This window comes from Vanessa atalanta, chromosome 1 (assembly GCF_905147765.1).
Source record: "Vanessa atalanta chromosome 1, ilVanAtal1.2, whole genome shotgun sequence".
Taxonomy (NCBI): domain Eukaryota; kingdom Metazoa; phylum Arthropoda; class Insecta; order Lepidoptera; family Nymphalidae; genus Vanessa; species Vanessa atalanta.
The window spans coordinates 5132065-5155986 of record NC_061871.1 but is presented as its reverse complement, the minus strand read 5'-3'; the positions used below and the strand labels follow the sequence as shown (position 1 = coordinate 5155986).

Here is a 23922-nt window from a genome sequence, read left to right as displayed (position 1 = left end):
AACTATAATTATTGCAGCGAATGTTCAAAACAATCTCGTTCACCCGAACCCTTAAGACGACAAACGTGTTGTTCATCCCAAGAATATTGTCCCACATGTAACAATCCCTGCAAATCAATAAAGACAAAATACGTCATCCCTTGCTACCGGTACGAAGATGGTCGAATCGTAAGTTTGTGTTATTATTTTCAGACTACAAATTCTCATATACTGACGTATTTATGTAACAAAAATGATAACAAATGAACTATGATTTCTGAAACCAACAACGAACTCAGTGATGTTATTTATTCAGTTGTTGGTTTCAGGAACGGTATGTTCCAACGCGTCACGGTAGACTTCCGGTCTCGGCGTACCGTAGAAACGGCTTACAGGATAAAATCTATGGCTACAGAGGCGCAACTCGTTACTTGTGCGCCGGTGACGATACGAAGGAGTGCTGCGTTTACACTGTCGTTGAACCCATTCGAAGAATATATCCGAAAATTACACAAGAAATGCTGCCTGTTAAAAAGAAAAAAGATAAACGGGCTTAATGTGTGTTGAGACGTAACTACAGAAAATACCGCCAACAGGTAAACCCGATGCCCTCAAGTGCATTTAAACGAAATGGAATCCAAGATCAGAATTTTCGAGAGAGCGGAGGAATATCCTACATTCGTAAATCTTGGGAATCAGCGACATGGAGCTACTACCCATTTGCTATACCCGTCAAACCTATGAAGAAACTCTCTGCTACTGTCTCTAAGAAGCGATGACCCATTTTGGTGCGTTAATTAATCAATTTTGTCTATAAAGGACATCTCATGGCAGTGACTAATGAATTTACGAAAGGGTTGTCTTTAATATTAGATTTATGATAGCGCACTATCCTGTCAAGTGCCTCTTATTCAATATTAAATGAATCATCTAGTAATCGATAGATACTTGAAAATTATTCATAATAGATCAATGAAAAAAAAAAAAACTAAGGCTGACTGTAAATTGCAGGTCAACAAGTTACCAGTCTCCGCATTCAAGCGAAATGGAATGCAGGATCAGGAGCATTCGAAGCTGTTGGGAACTGCTAACTTTCTGACGCGATGTCCTCGTGATGTGTCTATTGAATGCGAAGTTAACCCAATACCTATAAAAGTGAAAGATCCAGTGAAAGTGCCACGACATGGTGACTGCACATTGGAATCCTGCTTGTTGAAGAAAAAACCAATCGCTGTCGCCTTAGAGGATATACTAGATGATTGATTGTTACATAACGAAATGAAAATTTCAGGTGAAATTGGAAAATCATTTGCACCCATTAAATTTTAGTTTTCACATGAATAACGCTGCTCAATGTCTACGTTTTGCTTGAATTTCATATAATTATTCAAAGCTGGAATTTATTTTCTAATAATGGTTTAAACGAATGCTTAAAATGTGAAAACGTGTATATATTGATTCCGTAGTCTATAGTTTTTTTTTTGTAAGCAATTACATTACACGACCCTCGCGCTACCTATTATTCGTTAACGGTAGGTACAGAAGCGTTTAATTAATGCTTGTTTTTGTTCGTTTTGTATGCGTTCACTTATCACTTTCCCCCGATTCAGTTGAAATTTAGTATTGCTGTTGTGTACACTTGGCCTTCCCATGACATCGTATAAATACGATTAATATTTTTGGCGAGATTATTATTATTATTTTTATATATATATATATATATATTTTTACTTGTATTACGTTAGCATAGCAATAAACTGTAATATCATTTAACATTGAAGCGATTTTAATCAATACTGCATTCATCCTTATCCAATTAAGTGCCTGCAATATTGTCCATTTAATATAAATCAATATGGTTACAGCACGTAATTTAAATGAATATTATTGAAGATATTACGGATTTAAAACGCAGGATCATACGTGTATTGTCTAATGACAAAAAAACTGTGAAATTTGTAAAGACATTCCATAGTATATTGAGTATCAGCGTTTCAACTGTGGGAACCGGGGCCGGTCGCTAATAAAAATCTGATTATCAGCTGATTATCAGTATCAGTGATATATTAGTTTTAGCAACAACCAAACAATTCAATTTAAAATCCAATAATATAATTTAATTGTTACAGGTAAATCAACCAACAGTTCTGATGCGCCGTGCATGTGAAGTTGCTGTCGGCGCCCGGCCTCGACGAAAACCTTTTGTTGAGTCCTGCTATAGTGCCGACCCGGACCAACAGATACATCGCTACGTCTCACAAGATGAACGGGTATCTTACAGTTAGTTTCCATAAATATTAGAATAAGAGATCGATTTCCTTATGACAGGTCGAATATTACTCATAATATTATTCTTGCGAAAATATTGATTTAATACCAGAATAAAATGATCGCATTTTATGAAAGATTAATATTCAGAGAAAGGTATATTACCCCGGCACCTGAATTGATTCCCACGCAATATCCTTTGACGAAGCTAGAGCAAAAAGCCGAATAAACGCCGTCTCTATCATCGAAGAGAATTTCAATTTTATTACGAAATCACTTCAGACTTGAAATAGACACTAATATCGATCACAGACTTCATTCGAATATCTTTTAATATTAAACGAATAAGTCGTTTAATTAAGATTTTTCTTTCTTCATTAAATGATGATTTCTTTTTCTTCATTGATGGTCATAAAGCAAATATATTTCGAGGCACAAAATGGTTTTCACTCGTCTAACCGCTTAAGTATTGATTAAATTCAATTACGAATTCAATGAAAGTCCTCATGTACAATTAAACGAAGTTAATTCAACTTTTGCTTATCGATTTCATCTGGTACATGGTAGTTGTATTTCCAAGTTTAAGATAAGGCATTATCGCTTTTACTTGCTTAGTGTCATCAATCGTTTTGCTTGTCAGACGGCTATGTTTATTCGCCGAACGCGACGGGGTTCAAATGGATTTATTTTCGACTGATGCTAAAGACCCGACCCTTCGTGATTTTCCCTTATTTTCTGGCTGATATAATGTCGAAGCTAACGACGTTTCAAATGTAATACCCTTATAATATGAGACGTTTTATGTTCTCGTTTAACGTGAGGTGATTTTGATTATTTATTCAAATATCGTCCCAACCATCTGAATACCTGGTTATCTTCTACCACTTTTTGTTTGTACTGACAAACTACGGAACCAGCTTACTGCTATTGTTTCCTCAAAACTACAATATGCGCTTATTCAAGAGGCGGACAGATACCTCACAACACACTCAAAGGCCCACATTGCGATAGCAGTTTCTGAAAATGTCCATTGGCGACCGTATTCACTTGAAATCAGGTGACCTATGTACATGCTCGATTACCTGCAAATAAATAAAGATTTTAATAAAACGCTATGACTTGTAAACCTAATATATGCAAATCACAAAAAGAGATTTAACTTTTCACTTCGAAAATTAACGGAAAGCGCAGCAACTGGAAAAACATCGAGATAGAAATTTCGTCTTTAGATTTTTAATTACAAAGTTAATTAATTTACGTGATTCGAGTCGGAAAACTTCGCATCTTATGCAAATAAGTCGTTTATTTACTTTGAATAAAACTAGGTATCTTAAGAATTGTAATATCAATGTGCCGATTCGATTGAAAAAAAAAAGATTTCGTTTTAGTCCACCCTTCTCAACAACACTGAGTCGAAGCAGTTTTTATCATAAAGAGGTGTTTAACACTGATGTTTATACATATGTATGTATGTGTGTATTATGCAATCATATATTGGGTGTGATTATTATTTAAATATCACCACTTAAACCTAATATTTTATCAATATACGACATACACATATAAACAAATAATCTTACATAATCTTCTAAAAAACCTAGAATCAAAATCTGTGTGAATCTCCCAAAAAATGCAATGAGCCCTTGAGCCATAAATGTTTGAATTTCTATAAATGCATTACCCATTACAATGTTTCAGTGACTAGGTTAACTATTTTTTGTATATTGTCAGGGTAATTGTTGCTACCACTTCGAGAAAAAGAAAAACGAACCATTTTTCAACGGCACTCATTGTTGCCATTCGAGCCCCCAGTGTGGAGACGGTGTTCGAGCGAATGTTGTTTCTACGGGGAGTCACTGCGCCCATTTCTATTGTTGTTGATAATTGTTATTGTGACATGGCTGGTGGCTGAATAACGTCACTATGGTATATTAAATTGATTACGTAAATATTATTTTATTTTTTTTATAATATCGCCATTTAAGTAAATTGTTGTTAAAAAGGTTATTCAATTAATTTTACCTTTAATTATTCCTTTTCAAAATGTAAAAAATAGAGGGGTAAAAACAACTATTAATTTGTCTTAAAAAAACTTTTGAACCGATTTCGTATATAAGGTAAACTATGAGTAATAAATCATTTAAAAATATGTGAAATATTACTGATGTATATTATTCACTAACATAACATAACTATCATTATGAGTATCTTCGTTATGATGATGTCGTCCTGGCCGATTTCAGTCACGGCAGCCACAGATTTTACGTGCTTTCCGAGGCACGGAAGTACACAACAAACGATTCCAAACTCCGAGCGGTTACTGAGATTTCTTGAAAAGAAAATATTAGATCATTATTTATATGAATGTCAATGCATTCACAATCCCAACTTTACGAACTATAACTAAACAATAATTATGCCGTTTTGAGCCTAATGTGAAAATTGTAAAATATGAGTAAACCTTGAATTACAAAACATATTATTTTACACAATAAATAGTAAAATGTAATTGATGAATACCTGTTTTCGACTCAGCAAATAGATTGTAAAGGTATTGGGAGTCTTGGCGGTTTTTAAAATATAATTAAAACTACGGGTTATCCCCCGCTTTGCTTGGTTTTAAATAAAAAAAGGAGGAAAATTAACGGAATTTAAAAAATCGAGTCGATGGGCTGTAGATACGTTCTGTATTTTTCACGTGATTGCAATACACAGAAAAAAAATAATTTCATTTGATATAAGGATACTAATTTGTCACTGCTCACTAATTAGATATTCACTGCTCACAATTATATAATCATTCAACGAAATTGAACTGCAAATTGATTTTAAGCGTTTTCTTCAAATGTTGCTGTACCAATATATTGTATGGCTGCCAAAGACCGGCAAAAATCTTCTGGTTGGTTGCTGACTGCACATTTTCAAAAAGCAAAATTTCGAACGTCGACGACGCTGTTATCGGAACTTTGGAAGTTAATTTAAAGTGAACACGACTCTACGTGTTGTATTCAAAATAAATATATTCTTTTAAACGAACCCTTAGTCGTGTGTGTATATTCCCAATAAATGCCTCGTTGGTCTAGTGCTTAGATATGAGTTTCGTAAGAGAGATAATAAATATTACATAAGAATATTAGAGTATAAAGTATAACAATAACACACATATTTATAAATCAGAATAATATAATACGCACACGCGAATACGTTATGTATTTTACAAATTGTTTTAATATATGTAATTATTGACATTCATAATAAAATATTTTATTAATTATCTCTATAATAACATCAATAGTTAAAAACATATTTGTATATATGTCGCAATAAATAATAAAAGCAATTAATTTTATTTATTTGTAAGAATTTTTGTTATTTGATACAATAGCAGAAATATTTTGTTTAAAAATTAAACATAATACTATTGATGAAATCGTTGTATCTGAGTATCGTGTTTACGTAAGGCCAATAATAAGCAATGTCTTTTGCAATGCTTGTTCAATGTTCAGATAGGAAAAAGGATTGGCTTTAGTATCCGGTAGTAGGAAAAAAATGGAGTCGTATTTTTTATATGTTGTGGCTCAAAAAACAATTTTTCCGAAAAAGTTACGAAAACCAACCTATTATCGTAACGTTTATAATTAAATGATAATTTTTAAGAACTTCAAGTGTACACCTCGTCTGTTATATTTCCCTGCGCGCCAACGGCTTTATAAAAAAATCTGTAAAGAGTATTTTTCTTTTAAATAGACTATTCTACATCCAGTCAGGATTGTTTCAGTCGGTCTCAGTGATTCTCTGATTTTTTAACGCAATCTGAAACGCGAGTAAAATGAGTAAAATGAGTACCTAGTGGTAGTGCTGAATACTTTCGGGTTGCAGCTGCATGTGCCGGCACGCCCGGGGAAGTGCCGCGTTTCGTCCCGTATGTGTGTGTCCTAGACGGATAATAAAAAACATAATGATTGAGTAGAGCTTGTTTTCTTGCTGGGCATCCATGCTCAGGACATGCACCAAATAAACCAAAGGATGCCCAGGCGTCCCTTCGAATTCTGTGGGTTAGGCAATTTTGCGCTCGTCACTGTTCGCGGCGAGCGGAGCAACTTGAAGTTCACTTTTAACTGGAGACTGCGAAGCCGGTCTTGCTCTTCCTACCAACACTCAGATATCCTCTTCGACTGATACCACTTTACCATTACATGGGATTTTCGTTGGAAGATCCAAACATTGTTGCTGACTCTGTCTGTGCTTCAGGGTATGGAACTGTTCATTCCGTATTCTACAGTGCCCATCGATGACTTGTTCCATCGCACGACTTGACGCATCAGCGTCTTATGATATAAATATTATCGCATTCTGGAATATAATTCTTTGCCTTAAAATTAGTCAATTTTGGTGTTCCACAAGGCTATTCTATTTCTTCTACATATCAATGACTTGTTGCAAATCAACAATATTCACTGATATGCAGACGACATTACCATAGACATCTTATGCACCGGCCATCCTAATATTTCTCGGGAATACATCAACGAAAACCAGAAGAAACTTGTGTCTCAAATCGAGTTTTTGTTAACAAAGTCTTGGACTAGAGCCGGTTAAGCCAAGTCCAATTCAACCCCAAAAAGACATAAAAAATAATTTATAAAATTCCCATTACTGCCATAGCTAATATCGGAGTACTAGGCGTTGGTGTTTCGAACCTCATTCGGTTCCGTGGCTAATTTGAAGTTTAAGCCAAATTAGCATCTAAAAAGCTTGGTATGCTCAGCAAGGTAGGATGGTTCTTCACTTCGGCCCATCACCTAAAACTATGCAAATTCGACCCCAAATGGAGTATTGCTTAACCTAGAGGTTATTTTTTTTTTAAAGTTAAACTATGTTTATTATTAGTTAAAATATTAGTTAAATTAAGGGGGTGATCACGGCTTTTCCGAGTTGTTTGATTCTTTGACTTTATGTAAAGATGTTGGATTACTTTGCATCTTCTACAGCATTTTTCATGGGGAATATTTCGACCAATTGAGTGGATTAATCCCGACTGTTGAATTTTGCCATCGGACATCGCATCAAAATTCTAAAAAAAGTAAAGAAAAGAACGTACACATTTCTTAAAAGCCTGTAACGCACCTGCAAGGCCCCCGGTGTTGCAGATGTTCATAGGCGGTGCTAATCACTTTCCATCAGGAGACCCTTAATGATGAACTATTTTATAAACTTCTGCTACTGGATACTAAACCTAAGAAAAATATTAAATTATATATTTCTTATTATTTTTGATATGTATGAATGTTGAATAAAAAAGTTGTATGAAGTTTAAATATGAAAGGAAAATCCTTTATTGAGCTATTTATGGCTAGAGTAGCCAGAAAATTATTACTTTTCTTTATCAGTGAAAAAAGGAAAGTATACATTTTCTGAAGAAGTAAAATATAATTTCGAGACATCACATTAATATTAAAAAGGGGTAACATTATTTTTTCTGGGGAACTTCGATGAATAACCAATATTAAACCAATTTAATGACTCAGGTTCGTGAGGCTATTGTACAGAAACGACGTGAGATGACGACGTAAGATGATGCGAGGCAAGCCCTGAAAGACACGGGGTTTTCAGAGATTAACCACCCTCCATATAGCCCAGACCTAGCACCTAGCGATTTTGTCCGGTTTTCTAATTTTAAAAAGGACTTACGGGGATGTACTCCAATTGATAGTCGTTTTGTAGTGAAAGATACCGATTATTTTCGTGTGGGTTAAAGGCATTGTATGCGAGATGTGAGAAATGTATTTCACTTGAGGAACATTATATTTAATAATAAAATAGAAACAATATATTTTCTTTTATTACGTACCTTAGGTCGCGGCCGTCCCTCATAAGAGCGTATAAATAAAAAACAAAATGTTAAATCTATGAAATTAGTACCAACTATTGATCCGCTCACGATCTTTCAACGTATATAACTTATCGTTAAAGCATGCGACGACGTCGCCTCGAAAAACACAGACGGACGACTGGTTTAAATAGAAATTGTAACTACTTTAGTTACTTAAGATTTTCTAATAACATTATGTTATTTTCCAAGACTGCTTCACAGTTTGAAGAAATGATAAACAATCTTAACAAAAATAAAAGGAAAACAAGTAATATAATCAAAAATTTAAAAGGAAGAAAAAAATTTAATGATTCCCTACTGTTCAAGAATATACAAACATATATACATAATTAGGTAAATTTATATATTTTAAGGAATTCCAACATCACGATGGCTTTAGACAAGTTGGCCACCGGATGGTGAGTGGTCACCACTGCCTATAGATATTGGCGCTGTAAGAGCTTGGGAGCTAAGATATATGATCCTTATATCTGTAGTTGCATTGGCTCACTCACCCTTCAAATCACAATACAACCATACTTAGTATTGCTATTTAGTGGTTGCATAACTGATGAGTGGCTGGCACAAATTCCTGCTACCAAGTAAAAGCTGTAAATAATTCTTAAAATCTGAATTCCCTCTAAATTTGAGAAAAAAATGCTTGATTCAAGTCTAATACCATGCCTTTCATGTGGAAACCAGACATGGATTTTGAATGAATTAATAATTAAAAAATTGAAATATCTCAATGAGCAATGGAACGAATTATACTTCCGTTTTTGTCTGTAGCTTCTAAGTATGTAACGAAATACTTTTATTACTTATAAGATAAATGTCATAAACATTATCATATTGCACTAAAACTAAAGTGGGTATGGGCATATCGCGTTGCATGCATGAATGAAAAAATGGACTTAAAAATGAATTGGAAAAGAGATAGACAACCAGTAAGGTGGTAATCATATTTAAGAAAATTGGTGAAGGCATTTACTCGTTGAGAGTTCTATAATGATAGTCATATTTTATTATAGGTACTTATTTTAATTACTAATTGATTTTTTTTGCAAAATTATTTTTGGTTCAAATTTACAGTATTATTTCTGTGAACGTATAAAGATGGGATATAATTGAATATACTAAATTATGAAAAATATTATATAAAATAACTAAATTCAACATCATATATATTCATATATGATAATATAATGAAAATAATTTAATGCGATTGAAAATTATATATTTTTTATTTAACTGTACTATTATTAAATAAATACATATATTGTTTTAAATAAAAACATGCAGATACTAAAATAATCAACACAAATTAAAGATAAGATACACCAAAGTCACGTCTGTGAAGATGCAAATATAAGAATAAATAAATAAAAATAAATAAATAAATGAATTTTGTTACAGAAAATCCTCTGGTCGGAATGCGAAACGGAATTACCAGGAAAACAGAGGATCAAGGGGATTCGCAATAAAACCCCGATAAACTAGAAGCGCAGTGAAATAAAAACTACTTTTCAGTGATTGTACAATCATGCAAATCGGGGCATGGCCGTTTGTTACTGTTTTCGTTGGTGGTCCGTGAGCGGGGGGAGAACGGGGGAGTAGGGGCAAATGAGAAAGCGACGCGGTAGGGCGGCGCGAGCGCGGTGACTGTCCGCGCGCATCATGCGGCAGGCCGTAGCGGTTCTGATAATAGCCGCGTGCGCCGCTGTCTCCGCGCAAATTGCTTGGACACCAATATTTCTCGACGGAAGTAGTAAGTATTTTTTCGGAAGTTATAAAAACATTAATAGATGTGTTCGTATCTGATGTTACTTGAGGCATTGGACATAAAAGTAACTTTTCGTAAAAGTTTCGCAAGAACCTGTGAGATTTCATATGCTAATAGAATTAGATTGCTGAAGTTTTCTTATGCTATTAACCATAAAATCATATTTATCAGTATAATTTATTCAATGGCAGAAAAACAATCACATATCATATCACATAGATACAGACACGGCGCTATTGCAAGTGTAATGAATCTAAGTTAAGGCATAAACATAATTGTTTAAGCAAATAACGATAAAGGAATGGTATTCCATAATATTGACTATTGTGATCAGGCCAAGTCGATCTATGGACGCAGTCATCATCAGGCTGTGCGTGTCCCGGAGGGGAAGGCGAAGATTGTGCGTGTTGCGTGCGGGACGGTGCGTGCCCGTGCGGCGATATTGCGCCTGGGCGTTGCGCGCAATGCGGGCTAGAGCAATATTGTTCTAATAGTGAGTACTATTTGTTAATACAAAAATAGCGTTAACGTGTATTTAATGAAAATAATTATATTCAACACTGTAACTACTTAACCATCTGGCTTAACAAATCAAAAGTGTCAGTGATTTATTTAAATTGTGAAATGTCGAAACCGCAAAATAATGTATGATAATAAACGGCAGTCATTTGAGTATTTTTTCCATGTACATTTGTTAATGTTATAATAAAAATTAGTTGGTGATAATATATGCTTAGTATATACCTAATTCAATGAGTTTTTTTTATGTATAGTGTGCAACATTACGATTGATTCGCGGGTGCTCAAGAGTAAGTCAGGGAAAACGTTCGGGCAAATTAAATCTCCGTCTATTGAGGGCCCCAGCGCGTGTTCCTACATCTTGCAACCTGACGCAGGCCAGAGAGTGGAGATACAACTGTATCGACTCGTGTCTGTTGGGAGATTTAATGGTTCAAGGTAAGAATATAAAATATGTAAATTTAAATATTAATTAGGACGTGCTAGATCTTTTACATTTTCAATCAAAATAAATCAAATAATTGAATAATTGAAAACAAAAACTAATCATATTTTATTAATAATTCATACCTAAATAACTGCCTTTGACTTCGAACAGGCATTTCCCGAGTTGGTACAGGTAGGACTAGTGCTTGGTAGGATGAACAGCGATGAAAAAATAGTACGCGGTCTTGGAACGTGCGCTTAAAAAAAGCATAACTTTTTAAAATTCCGTTCCTTGACACTTCAATAAAAAACAAATTACCGACTCTGTTTCGTCATATTCCTCTGGGTTTAAAATATTGTTCTCAACTGTAAAATAAAATTTAAAAGTAGCTTCCTGTTTCCTCAGATTTTTTAATCAATTTGAATTAATTAAAAAAAGTAATACCAAAACCATTTAAAATTAGCTTTTATTATGATCATGGTCAGACTAATTTTATTATATCTTAAAGGGAAATATAAAGTAACAAATCATACAAATTTAAATACTTAACAAATTGTTCTTATTCTTAAGAGAGACTAAGCAATTTCACAATCCGTCATAATATAGTGCACAAATGTAACACACAGATATACTCTCCTTTTCTTTATCCTCGTTATCCAATGAGACGGCGCATCCAACACGAACAGAAAGAGTTCAGGCACGGAACCAACATCTTACGTGCTTTCCGAGGTACGAGATTGACTGCCAATTTCCAAACTCTGATCTGCTACTGAGAATTTCTCGACAGAAAAGCCCAATATTTTTGAGGCCTCACCTGGGTCTTATATATTAGACAGAAGACCAACGAGGCAGTCATACAAAAATATATCGAATGTACATTTAACAATTATTATTCCGCATAAAAAGTATAATACAATACATTTCTGCAAATTGTAGCCATACGAACTGAAAGGGAACCCATACATATGTTTATTTCAAAGTAGCGTCACGCTTTACAACAATGCCTCTTTAATATAGCAGCGACTTATTCAAGCAATTGCTTTGTTAGAGGTTATGAAGCTCTAACCTGAGAGTTATGACGTTGACAATAGTATGCATGATACTTTCTGTGAATTCATTCAATTAAATTTTTGCTTTGAGACGAAATATTTTTTAAACCTAAAATAAAATTAAGCAATAATTAATTCCGTGGCTTAGTGCTACAAATGTTTTAGTACATTTTTGAGTTAAATACGCACAGCAGCACATTTACCGAATAATTAATAAATAATTTATTTCTTCTATAACGGGATAAACTTATTTAAAACAAATTGATTGCAATAACATTTTTAATTTTAATAATATTTAGTAAAAAACATAAATTATTATAGAATAGCACCTAAATTTGTTCATATATATTGGCTCCTTTAGCACCAGGCCACAGAATTATTCTTTGTTATTTTTATAAAGTTCAAGTGAAGCTTATTTTCAATGTGAATTTATTCAGCTTTACAGCTCAGCGTCAAGTATGTTTCAAATAGCGAGGTTTGACAATAGCCAGGGGGGTCACGGCCAAACCAACACAAAATTGAAATATGCTTTATTCAAGTAGGCTTTTACAAGCACACTCTTAATTAAGTAAGAAGCTAGTAAAGCTTCTAAGCGAACGAGTTCCAAATATGGATTCTAAAAAAATTAAAATATCTATTATTTTACAAATCAATCTTTACAATATACATACTAACTAACATACATTATTTTATGTATTTCTGAGTTGTTAAGTATCAAACAAATAACATAGTCCAGCGTTCTTACGAAGTTCACCTAACAACCAACAGTCATAAATATTGATTTTCGAGTTCTAATAAACACATACGCTTTGATAATTCTAAAAAATATTACGTAAATAAGTTATTTCGTGGTTATATTTTTAATGACAACGCTTAAATGATCGCATATCAGCAATCCATTTCTGTATGCAGCGAGATATCGACCGAACCACAATTTATGAAAAAACAGGTTCCATTTCCATCAAAGGTTGTTGAGATCAGCGTTCACAAACTCCATAAATCAAAGCCGAGTAAATAGAGAGTTACAGAATACACAATCCGTTGTTACGATCCGGTTGTAGAAAAATCGCGAACATTAAAAGAACTAAATCTCACAGTGACAAAACATTGTTACGTGTTTTTAACAAAATAATAATGTCATTTACAATATAGATAATTTCTAGTAACACTCAGCTCTTTAAAAGCGCTTTAAATTTTTCTCTTACCTTACGGATCCAGCGCTTAAGTTATGATTTGGATTTATTGTGAAAGAGCACAGCGTGAAAACAATGAAATGCCTATTTAATTTTTTTTTAAGAAATAAGAAGAGTCTTTTTTAGTTATTGGAGTAAACAATATAAAATAAGTTTAGAATTATGGAATAAATTACACATCTGATGATTCTGAGGCGAATTTAGACTATCTCCTCTGATAGTACAAAAACATAATTTGACAGTGTTGTGGACTACAAGATATCTTATATGGATGCAGACCTCGAGGTTTTGAATTTAGATCAACCCAATCAATTATTGGTTTTTTTTTTGTCTATAAGTTTTCTAGTGCTAAACCTGCCAGATCTTTTTCCGAAAGTGTTCGATTCTCACGAGGACACTCATTGATACTATTTGTTGTGGACAATATTTGATAATATGATATTAACCGTATTATGTATTTATCTAGTTGTGTAGGTGGATGGCTGCAGCTGGGCGACGCAGGTGCAGTGCCAGACTCAGGAAGAGCTGCGCAGACTAGGCTCTGTGGTGCTAACGAAAGATACACACCACCGGTCGTATTATTTGCTGATCACGGAGCATCGGTACTTGATTTTAGGTACGCACTTATTTTAATTAATGACTATATAATTAGATTACGCACTGAAGGTAAATCATTTCAATAGAAAATATTTTGTTGAAAGTGTTTTGCAGTATTCCTGATAACCTTCGAAAGATAAGATTCTGTTTTTTTTTTACCGTCAATGTGATTTCGTTTATCTATACTAATATTATAAATCCGAAAGTAATTCTATCTGCTGCTCTTTCATGGTCAAACTGCTGATGCGAATTTGGTATGAATCAAGCTGGAACTCAAGGGAGGGACATAGTTTAAATATCTCTACGACGCGAGCGAAATCGCCGACGACTATAAGTTGACTGTAAACGTTTCGTTACGTCATAGTGGACTATTCCTTAAAATGTGAACATAGTTATTGTGATATATGATCTGAGAAAACAAAAAAAAACTTGATATCAGGAAAAGCGTTTTCTACTGGTTTCAACTATAGCTATACACCATCCAGATCACATCAAAATTGGTCTAGATTATGAGGAGAAAAAATACACACATACCATATTAGTAACCATAAAGATACTAGTAGTTTTCAGTGACGTCAACAATACAATTACAATAGATATTAATAATAATGAACATGATGTTAATTCTACAAAGGAAATGTCAACAGCAGTTAAATTACCTACATCCCGCTTAAATGTTAATTATTCATTTGTATGTTTTTAGTGATTATAATCGTAGCTCGTAATAATATTTATTTGTATGTTTTAACACACTAAAATAGTTGGTGTGTTTATATATGGTCGGACTTATAAATATGTGGTATGTGTTCACATACGCCCGTAGTTATTATGGAAAATATCGACAACGTATCACCTTCGAAATTAAACTGGTGCGTTACGTCTATTAGTGCACGTATCACACTAATGTCACCGAATTATATTTAAACCTGCGTCGAATGATGAGAATACCTACTCATTATCAGAGGAAATGAAAGACTATTATATTACCAATCTGAATGCGAAATAAAACGCTACCATTTTAGGTATTCGTTTTCATTTGTCATTCTTTTTAAGCATTTTTACGTCTTCCTTCGCGTCGGTTCTCATTAAATAAGCCATCTACAGACAGTTATATTATAAAACCTTATTAGAATCCCATTTTATAATAGGATTATATTTTTTGTACTGATCTATTTATTACTGGAAAATTAATAAAATTTAGACCAAAATAAGATGGTCTACAACCGTCCCGAAACTTTTCTATAGCATGTGGGTTAGTGAGCTTATAAACTTATGTCTATGTAAAGGTATATTACTGCAGTATAAACGTGCGGCATGATTGACAGCTGTATGCGTATTTTAAAACCTATCGCTAATCCGTATTCCAAAAAAATTGTTCGCTGCGAATCGGAAGGTCAGACTTTCTTTATGTATAGGCAGGCAAATGGGCCACCTGATTTTAAGTAGTCACCCATCAAACCGGAATACAACAATACCAAGTATTGCTGCTTGGATATTTATTAACATTCCTTCATTATATTTTATTTTACATTTACTTCCACTCGAATGTTATCATATTGTCCATATATTTTTTAAATTTAATGTATAGCCGAAGGAGCTTTCACCGTGCGTCCCATGACGCTTCTCGTTTTTATTTTATATTTTAATGTTAGATATGAAATATATTAAATTCATAGATTACTCGAAGATAGTACGTGTAATATTCTTTAAAATATTTTCATTAAAATTTGTATTTATTAATTGCGTTATAGAATATTCATTGCATTATAAAATAATATACTATAAAACGTATTCATTGTAGCTATGACATTATACAACTTCTATTAATCATTTGACAAACGAATTTACCGAAAAGTTTTGAATATGTTCTTACAGAATGTCGACAGTTGAATCTGTGACAGTTGGGACCGACATTGTCGTCTCACGACAAAGGCGAAATTGTATTCGTGACCGTCGACGCTTCGTGAAACACTAACCTTTTGGGACTAATAATTGATTTGAATCATTGTTGAGTCACATCCTATAAAGTTCAAGAGACAAACAACTGAGCTCAGTTTTACAAATTAAATATAAATAAGCGCTCGGTCCAAGAAACTTGTTTGCGTAGGCAATACATATTGCCATATCAGTAAATAAGTGCGGAATTGAGATCTGAAAAGAGTCAACATCAATACTCAATTATTGGAAAATCATCTATTCATTGCCAATTGAAACTGGCAGTAGTGTATTGTAGTTAGTGGTGAGTGGATGATAAGTCCAACTCCATGCGCCTGCACTTTGATGATTTCTTCAGTCCAGAAATGTTATATGTTATTAAGACCCAAACAAAGCACCTCGTCGGTCCAGTTGATAGCTTATTAGGCTATAGATTCGAAGATATTGGATTCATAACCCAGCTCCTTGTCAATAATTTTGAAACTTAGCAGTGACACATAGTCGTATTGAATTGGTGTCCCAGCAGATTTTTGTGCACGTTTGCCCAACTATATATCCTAAGCAATTAGTTTAAGTCTCTCTGAAATGGCTGCAAAAATTAGTCAGAAGTATATTTTATTTGTAAACATTTAGTTTTCCTTTGTCAGGATAACAGAAAAAACAGTACGATCACAGTTCCTCGCGTTCTTCAGTTTTACTTCTCTGAGCAACACGCAAGGAGTGGGATTTCATCCAAGAGGAGGTTCTAGAATTCCACAGACAGGTAAGTTGGCAAATTTTTGAAAAAAAAATACCAATTTTTTTAGAAAGAGACAAGAGATATATAACAACAGGAGACCCTTAGCACAGGGAAACCTAGTTGGGGCTCCTGTTTCCCACACACAATTGTACTTATTATTAAGATACGTTTAAACTGTAATGTCTGTAATGTGGGAGAGAATAAATAAATAATTATTATTATAATTATAATTATTATTATTTTTATTAACTAGATGAGAAACAAGAGATACGTGATATTGAATTAACAAAGGTCACATTAATTATTAACAACAAATACTCTTTGTAAGAGCCAATGCAATATTTTTTAAGCGTATGTATGTATGCCGAAAGTAAAAGCAATCAAAAAAGCAGCACGTCGGCTTATTTACAATATACGAGTTGAGGTTTTTTTCAGCGTTCGGGTAAGTGATGGCTGGTCATCTGAAAACTTATTTCATTTTTCCCATTTAATTTGACTAAAAAATTCATGAAAAAATATAGATTGGATACAAATTCAATTTATATGCACGTTTAAGTACGGGTATAATAATATTTAACCTCAAAAAGAAAAGTAATGGTAGTTGAGGTGAAGGTAAATAAAAATTATATTAATTCTAAATAATATTATAAATGAGTTTTTTGTTGTTTTTTTTTTTGTTTTGTAAACATTCTAAGATTTACAAAAAAGGACACAAGGTACAACACCAGACTTGTGCCGCGTGCATAAACTTCTAGAATATTCTAGAATGACATCGATAATATGCGATGTAGCTTATAAACATTATTATTTTTCATAATGATGCACTTTTATAAAGTACAGTGATATTTTATCTCCGGCGTCGTTCGCGTTGAACACTTAAATTGCATATGATTATATAACGGCGTCGCTAGTTCGAACAGAGAAAATTGTTTCCTCTAAGTTGAGAGTATGCATTTTTCCCACGTTCGCCTGTGTTCGGATACACTTTTCAAAGTCTTTATACATTAGTTCACGTCCTGTTACGGTCTGGTACTTTCTGTTCAATTCGAAAACACATTTCAATTTATACCGAGTATTTGGTTTACATGTTTATTTGACATTTTGACAATTTTATTTTTAGTTAGTATTTTTAGTGGGGGTAGTTCTTTGTAATTGTTTGTTGGAATTTAACGTTTAGTATATGTGAGTCATTTTGTACTTCAATTAAAAACCAACCAGCCATCACCGTTCAGCATCATCGGGCAAGAATTTGGCAGACAATTTTGAAGCTTGGCATGATAAAAGTTTTTTTAGTCAATGGATTAATCATATACTCATCAATACAAGAAGTAGCCTTTTAATAATATAATAAGAAACTTCAATGGTAAACAAAATATCGTATTTAATAAAAAAATCGTTTGTGTGTCGAGTGACAATGGGCACACATGTGCTAGAGTTGCATCCAACACATGCAAGTTTCCTCACTATGTTTACCTTTACCGCTGAGCAATTGATGAATTACAAACACAAATTAAGTACATGGAAGTACAGTGCTTACCTGAGTTTGAACTCGCAATAAATCGTTAAGATTCACGAGTTCCAGCCATAGTCACATACATATACATATATAAAATAAATTTAAATTCTTAATTAATTAATTTATTTATTTATTTAAAAACTTTATTGACCAACAACAAAAGTTGGAACAAAAGGCGGACTTAATGCCTGAAGGCATTCTCTACCAGTCAACCTTTCTTAATAAAGTAGATGTTCGTTATCTTATTACGCATTGCGGATGAATTAGTATAGAATTCAATAATATTTTAGGCCAAGTAAAATTTACCAAGAAACGAATACATAAAGACATACTTCTGAGAAACAATCATAAACATGAAAACATTAAAAAAAAAAAAACTATAATTATTTTAAGTCAAAAATGTATCCGTCGTCTAAAATATGTATGTCTAAAATGCGTTATTTTTTTTAAGTAATATATATAGTTATTTGTTCGTTAGATTGCGACTGGTTATACCAAGATGTCTCGTGTCGGGGCGTCGGCTCGTGTGTGTTGGCGAGTCCAGGGTATCCGGGACTGTACCCCCCTCATCGACGCTGTCGCTATCTGTTTGCGACGAATTCAGTGCACACACGAGTCAAGATTATTTTCTCCTCGATACTGCTGCCTAGAAAGTAAGTATATTGTATTAAAATCTCGTAACAAACTTTTATATCATATAAAATTACCGTTAATTTATTAATTTATTACAAATAATATAATAATATATGTTTTATTTGCTCTTATGGTTAATCAACTCACGCACATGAAGATATCGGGTAGACATGGACGTCACTCATACTATTGCACGAAGATAATTTTAAGGGGAGCGCCTTCTTAAGTGAATAAATTTCATACTTGGTTAGGATATATATACAAGGCTCAAAAAAATGTCTTAAAAATAAGAAAATAAACTCGGTTTTTATTAAATGATTTTAGTTAAAAGATTTATGCCTCAAATATATGTACATAAATATTTTCGGTCAGATTATTATCATTTTCGTTGATATGAGTTTCCCTCTATAATAATGTTCTTTACGATTACATTTTTTAAATATAAAATATGTCGCTAGAAAGTGGCCTGTTTAAGTACAATCTAACATATAAAATAGTTAATACTTACTAGTAATAAATTGCAATCTCTCATAAAAAACTTTTTATGAGAGATTGCAATTCTCAAAAAAGCTTCTTCCATGTCTTATTCCCTGCCTACTAGTACAAGAAAGTATCAAAATCATGATTTAAACTGACAAGATGGACTCATCGTAAAATTTTTGCTATATTTTGTTATATTTAACTAATTTATTCTAACTCTGTCCTAACTGAAGTTGTAATTATCTAAGAGGAATGTGCAATACCCGAACAAACTAATGTCTAGTTTAAGCAAAATATATAGATTGAATATTAATAAATTAATATAGATAAAATGTGTTTACATTTATATACAAAATAATTTAAATTTGACTGCCAACCGATCCGGTATGCTACGGTCAAACTTTTGATTTATAAAGTTTTGTAAAATCGCAATGTTGATAGTGATCATGGTTTTAGATTCACTATTATTTATTGCTTTTCCGATAAATCCTTTCGCTCAATAATACATTTGAATTATTTCATTTTTATTTTATACATAGTTTATAGAACATATAAGAAAATGAATGAGAAAATAAAATAAACCTTACTGTATAAACATATACAAAAATTTCGTCCACACGCAACTTCTAAAATTTACGTCAAGATCCATATAATCGTTAAATAAATGTATTCACTTTGAAATAAAACAACAAAAGTATAAATTCATGAACTAATAAAGGTAAGGCTTACATATTATATAGTCGATTGTTGGTAAAACTTGATGGTAGGGCTTTGTGTAGGCTCGTAGGTATCACTCACTTATCATATATTCTACAACCAAGAAGCAATACTTATTAAATAGTTAGTATTGTGTTTGAAGAATGAGTAAGTTAACTGCAAGTACAAGAGCAATAATATCTCAGTTGTCGAGGTACGTGGCGCATTGGCGATGTGATGCATTGGTAAACATTGGTTTAGGGACAGTGGTGACAACTAACCAATATGTGGCCCAATTTCCAATCCGTCTAGATATGCTTTAAATAATAAGCAGTTGACTCTGTAGTCCGCCCCTACAACTTCCAAAATGATTTATTTTTATACTTTCGAGCTCTTGAAAATGTAGACGTTTATCAATTTTCGATTTGACATGATTTTTGTTTTCTTGATAAAAAAATAAATAAAAGTAATTAAATATTAGTAAATTTTATAATTAAATATAAATTGAATGCAGTTCAACAATTTGTCATTCAATAAATTTTCGTTTATTTTGTATGTTTTTCATTGTAATTAAATTATTATTTTCCATTGTGTCGTGGTCGTTTATTTTTCTCGGTAAAAATGCGTTATTATTACAGTTAAGAGGTTAGTTGTAGGTTCGCTGTAGATGTAATTGAAAAACTATTAATTTCAATTTTTAAAACTATATATAACATTGGATAATTTTTTGCTTATATAATTCATGGCATTTCTCACAATTTTTATTTGACTGTGTATTTTAGTGTGTGTGTTATTCTAGGTAATTTTTGATTGAAAAAAATATTATTGATAGTTATCAATCGAAACTACCGAAATTACGTTAGAAAATATTTATCTAGAAATCTTCTAATTGTCGTATTTTAAAAACGCATCGTTTGATTTTGCTAAAAAAACTCGGTTTGCAATTTATTTGGAAATGTTTGAACTGATACTCTTTGAAGGCGAAAGGTTCCATTTCGATGTGGTTCGAGGAATTCGACGCATTTTTAGAATTTCAACAAAGTTAATTAAAAATTAAAAAAAACAATATTAATTAAAAATTTTGAAGTTATTTAATAAATGCTAGTCTTTTTTTTTATTTTGAAACGCGATATCTATATGTAAATGTATATGTACGTCCATAAAGGATATTGTCAGATTTTGATTTTGATTATGGACCAGTGCCTAGGTTTTTAAAGGGATTAAGAAATAAATCAATCAATTAACGAAAATATAATAAATATAAATTTTTGAATCGACCTTCAATAAGACATACAAAAAGTCAGAAAAAGCAATTATAAATCAATAGGATTGTAACGCGATATTTACTAGGAGGTTCTGATGAGATAGTCACAATGATATAATTATTACCTAAATTACTAAAACTCTATAATTATGTTTTGTCGTTTTCTTGCACATTTATTTCCACTACTAGTCAATTTTGGGGTCATGTCCGTTATATATGTTTGAGATAAATAGATAATGACACTTTGTTTTTCCAAGACGCCCGAAAATACATGCGAATTCCAATGAGACGGTTTTTATAAAATTTCATAGGCAATTAGAGGTATTTGTGCGAAGGTATCTTGCGTCATTTATCGCGATAATATTTAGGCTGCCCATGTAATTTTGACATGGATGATATAATACGCAAAGCAATGCAAATACTGTACTAATTAAGGGATAAAGTTCATTTTTGTTTGACCCCCAAACCTACTTTTTAGCATTATTCAACATGTGACTAATCTTTTTGTCCGGGTAGACATATGACTCCACCTGATGATAAGTGGAAGTGGAGTCCAAACGCGAAAAAATAAAATAAATAAAATCTGATATAAAAGCTCTTTGGTTGTACATAATTTTACTATGTAGCATCTCAGCTAAAACTCCAATGCAAACATTTTGGTTAATATGTATTTTTGAAAAATATAAATATGTATGTATTAATTTATTTTAAATATATTATATTTGTTGTTTCTTTTATTCAAAATTTACTAATTAAACGTGAATAATTGAACGGGCGTTTATAAGTATAAATCTATTCTGATGGCATATATACTCTTATTAAATTAAAAATTACAAGTTGAGGCAGTATCGAGTTACCTTTGTACTTAGGAAATAAGAATCGTTGAAACGAAACCAAAAACATTTGTATACCGTAGGTTTATTCGTTTGATCGCACAACAATGCGTATATACAAATAAGAACATTTATTAATTAAAATTATATTTCAATGTAATTTTATTTTTCATACAAATTAAATTTATTTTACATAGATATTCTGCTTTACTTAATTTTGTGGAATCGTTAATTGTTTTTCCTGCAACATCAATTTATATGTTATAGATTACATAACAAAAATTACATAATTTTTTAACCTTGTTCTTTAATTTATAATTGACACCATTTTAACGATAATTTACATTTTATTCAAATAAAGTTTTTTTTTTATTTTAGTCAATAAAAAAAGCCAATATTCAATGAATATGAATAAGGTGGTTTGACCAACGCTAGCACCATTAATTAATCACCATTCTATAAATTAAAAACGTAACTTGCTATTACTGTATACTGTGTATATATAGTATGAACTTACCTTTAGCAATCAAAATATATACATAATAAAGTAATACTAGTAGGTATTAGGTAGGTAGATTATTAACATTCATGAAAGTAGGTATGTATTTGAAATAAGAAATCAAAAGAAAATTACACTAATTAAAACAAAAATGTTACGTATCAGTAAAATAAATATGCATGACAATATAAGGCATATTTAAACTTGATTCGCTTGACGGCAACGATGCAGTCAGTGAATTTTCGTCAGTTGGTAATTATCACCTCTTTGCAGCCATTGTGCTACGGACTATTTAACGCTGCGGGCTGGCAGTTCGCCCTCTGCCCCGCTGCTCGCTTCGCTATGCTCAGAGAGAAGTGCTGTACTGGAACATCCCGGTCCTAATCTTTTGTTGGAATTTAAGTGAGTATAATTTCTGAAACTTTAAATGATAAATTTATGACGGTTTTACTTATGAAAATGCTTTGTATCATGTTTAACCATCAAAAACTCCACATATAGACTTTTATTTATTATTGATGAAGTAAGTACTCTTTTCATGAAAAGTCATGAAATGTAAAGTGATTAAAATGTACTACCAACATAAATATATATAAATATTAAAAGTACTTTTCATTTATATAAGGTGGTATGTTTTCAACTATACATGGCTTCCTTAAACACATTAGCATTATTTTTTTTTAGCATTAGCAGCCCGTAAATGTCCCACTGCTGGGATAAAGGCCTCCTCTCCCTTTGAGGAGAAGGTTTGGAGCATATTCCACCACGCTGCTCCAATGCGGGTTGGTGGAATACACATGTGGCAGAATTTCGTTGAAATTAGACACATGCAGGTTTCCTCACGATGTTTTCCTTCACCGCCGAGCACGAGATGAATTATAAACACAAATTAAGCACATGAAAATTCAGTGGTGCCTGCCTGGGTTTGAACCCGAAATCATCGGTTAAGATGCACGCGTTCTAACCACTGGGCCACTGGCAAACACAATTTAAATTATTTATAAAAATAAAAAAAAAAAACTTTTTACCTGAAAAAAAAAAATATGTAACAATAATATCCATTGACAAATTCTTGAAAAAACTTTAAACATTCTCTGAACCGCGGGTATTTCACATTTAAATCTTTTCTCAATAAAATTAAAAAATCCTTCTCGAATTTGATAATTATTCTCGTATATAATGTTATAAATTCAAAAGTGACTCTGTCTGTTACCTTTTCGCGTTTAAACCGCTGGACCTATTAAGATAAATAAAACTATTACTTTTTTTAATTAACCCCTCGCCAATGGTGGTGAGTATAGGTAAAGTTTAATAAATTTAACGCGGGTAAAGCCACAGGCTTAGCCAGTGCTTTATAATTGTTTTTTATCAATAGTATGCCCACAAACACATACTCTGACCCAATTTGTTCCAACTAAGCCACTTTCATCCGGAACCGCGACTATTTATTGCATGACTGAACTTTTTCGTTTTCTCTTATTAAACAGAGTGCTGTTCCTGTTCAGACTCTTAATTTTCAATTGGAGAATACTTAAATTAAATTTCTAAACGTTTGCTTTGGCGATGAATACTAACCAATTTCTTTAACTAGTCCGTTCTTTATTGTAATTATACATTTGAATTAATGTACATTGAATATA

General features: G+C 32.5%; 1 protein-coding gene across 4 annotated transcripts in view; it reads left to right on the top strand.

Annotated features, from left to right (window-relative positions):
* The window catches only part of LOC125076917, a 63170-nt gene that overhangs the window by 28926 nt on the left and 10322 nt on the right, over positions 1 to 23922 (top strand). Inside the window, exons 1-11 of one of the 4 annotated variants that reach the window (XM_047688670.1) lie at positions 66 to 168; positions 576 to 767; positions 991 to 1270; positions 2109 to 2249; positions 9536 to 9887; positions 10237 to 10395; positions 10676 to 10859; positions 13557 to 13706; positions 16270 to 16385; positions 18356 to 18530; positions 22556 to 22684. In XM_047688670.1, coding sequence (XP_047544626.1) covers positions 9797 to 9887; positions 10237 to 10395; positions 10676 to 10859; positions 13557 to 13706; positions 16270 to 16385; positions 18356 to 18530; positions 22556 to 22684 — 1004 coding nt within the window. In that variant the 5' untranslated portion in view covers positions 66 to 168; positions 576 to 767; positions 991 to 1270; positions 2109 to 2249; positions 9536 to 9796. Of the gene's footprint in view, positions 1 to 65; positions 169 to 575; positions 768 to 990; positions 1271 to 2108; positions 2260 to 9535; positions 9888 to 10236; positions 10396 to 10675; positions 10860 to 13556; positions 13707 to 16269; positions 16386 to 18355; positions 18531 to 22555; positions 22685 to 23922 lie in introns of those variants that run through there. The other 3 variants (XM_047688658.1, XM_047688664.1, XM_047688677.1) reach the window with 3 other exon arrangements.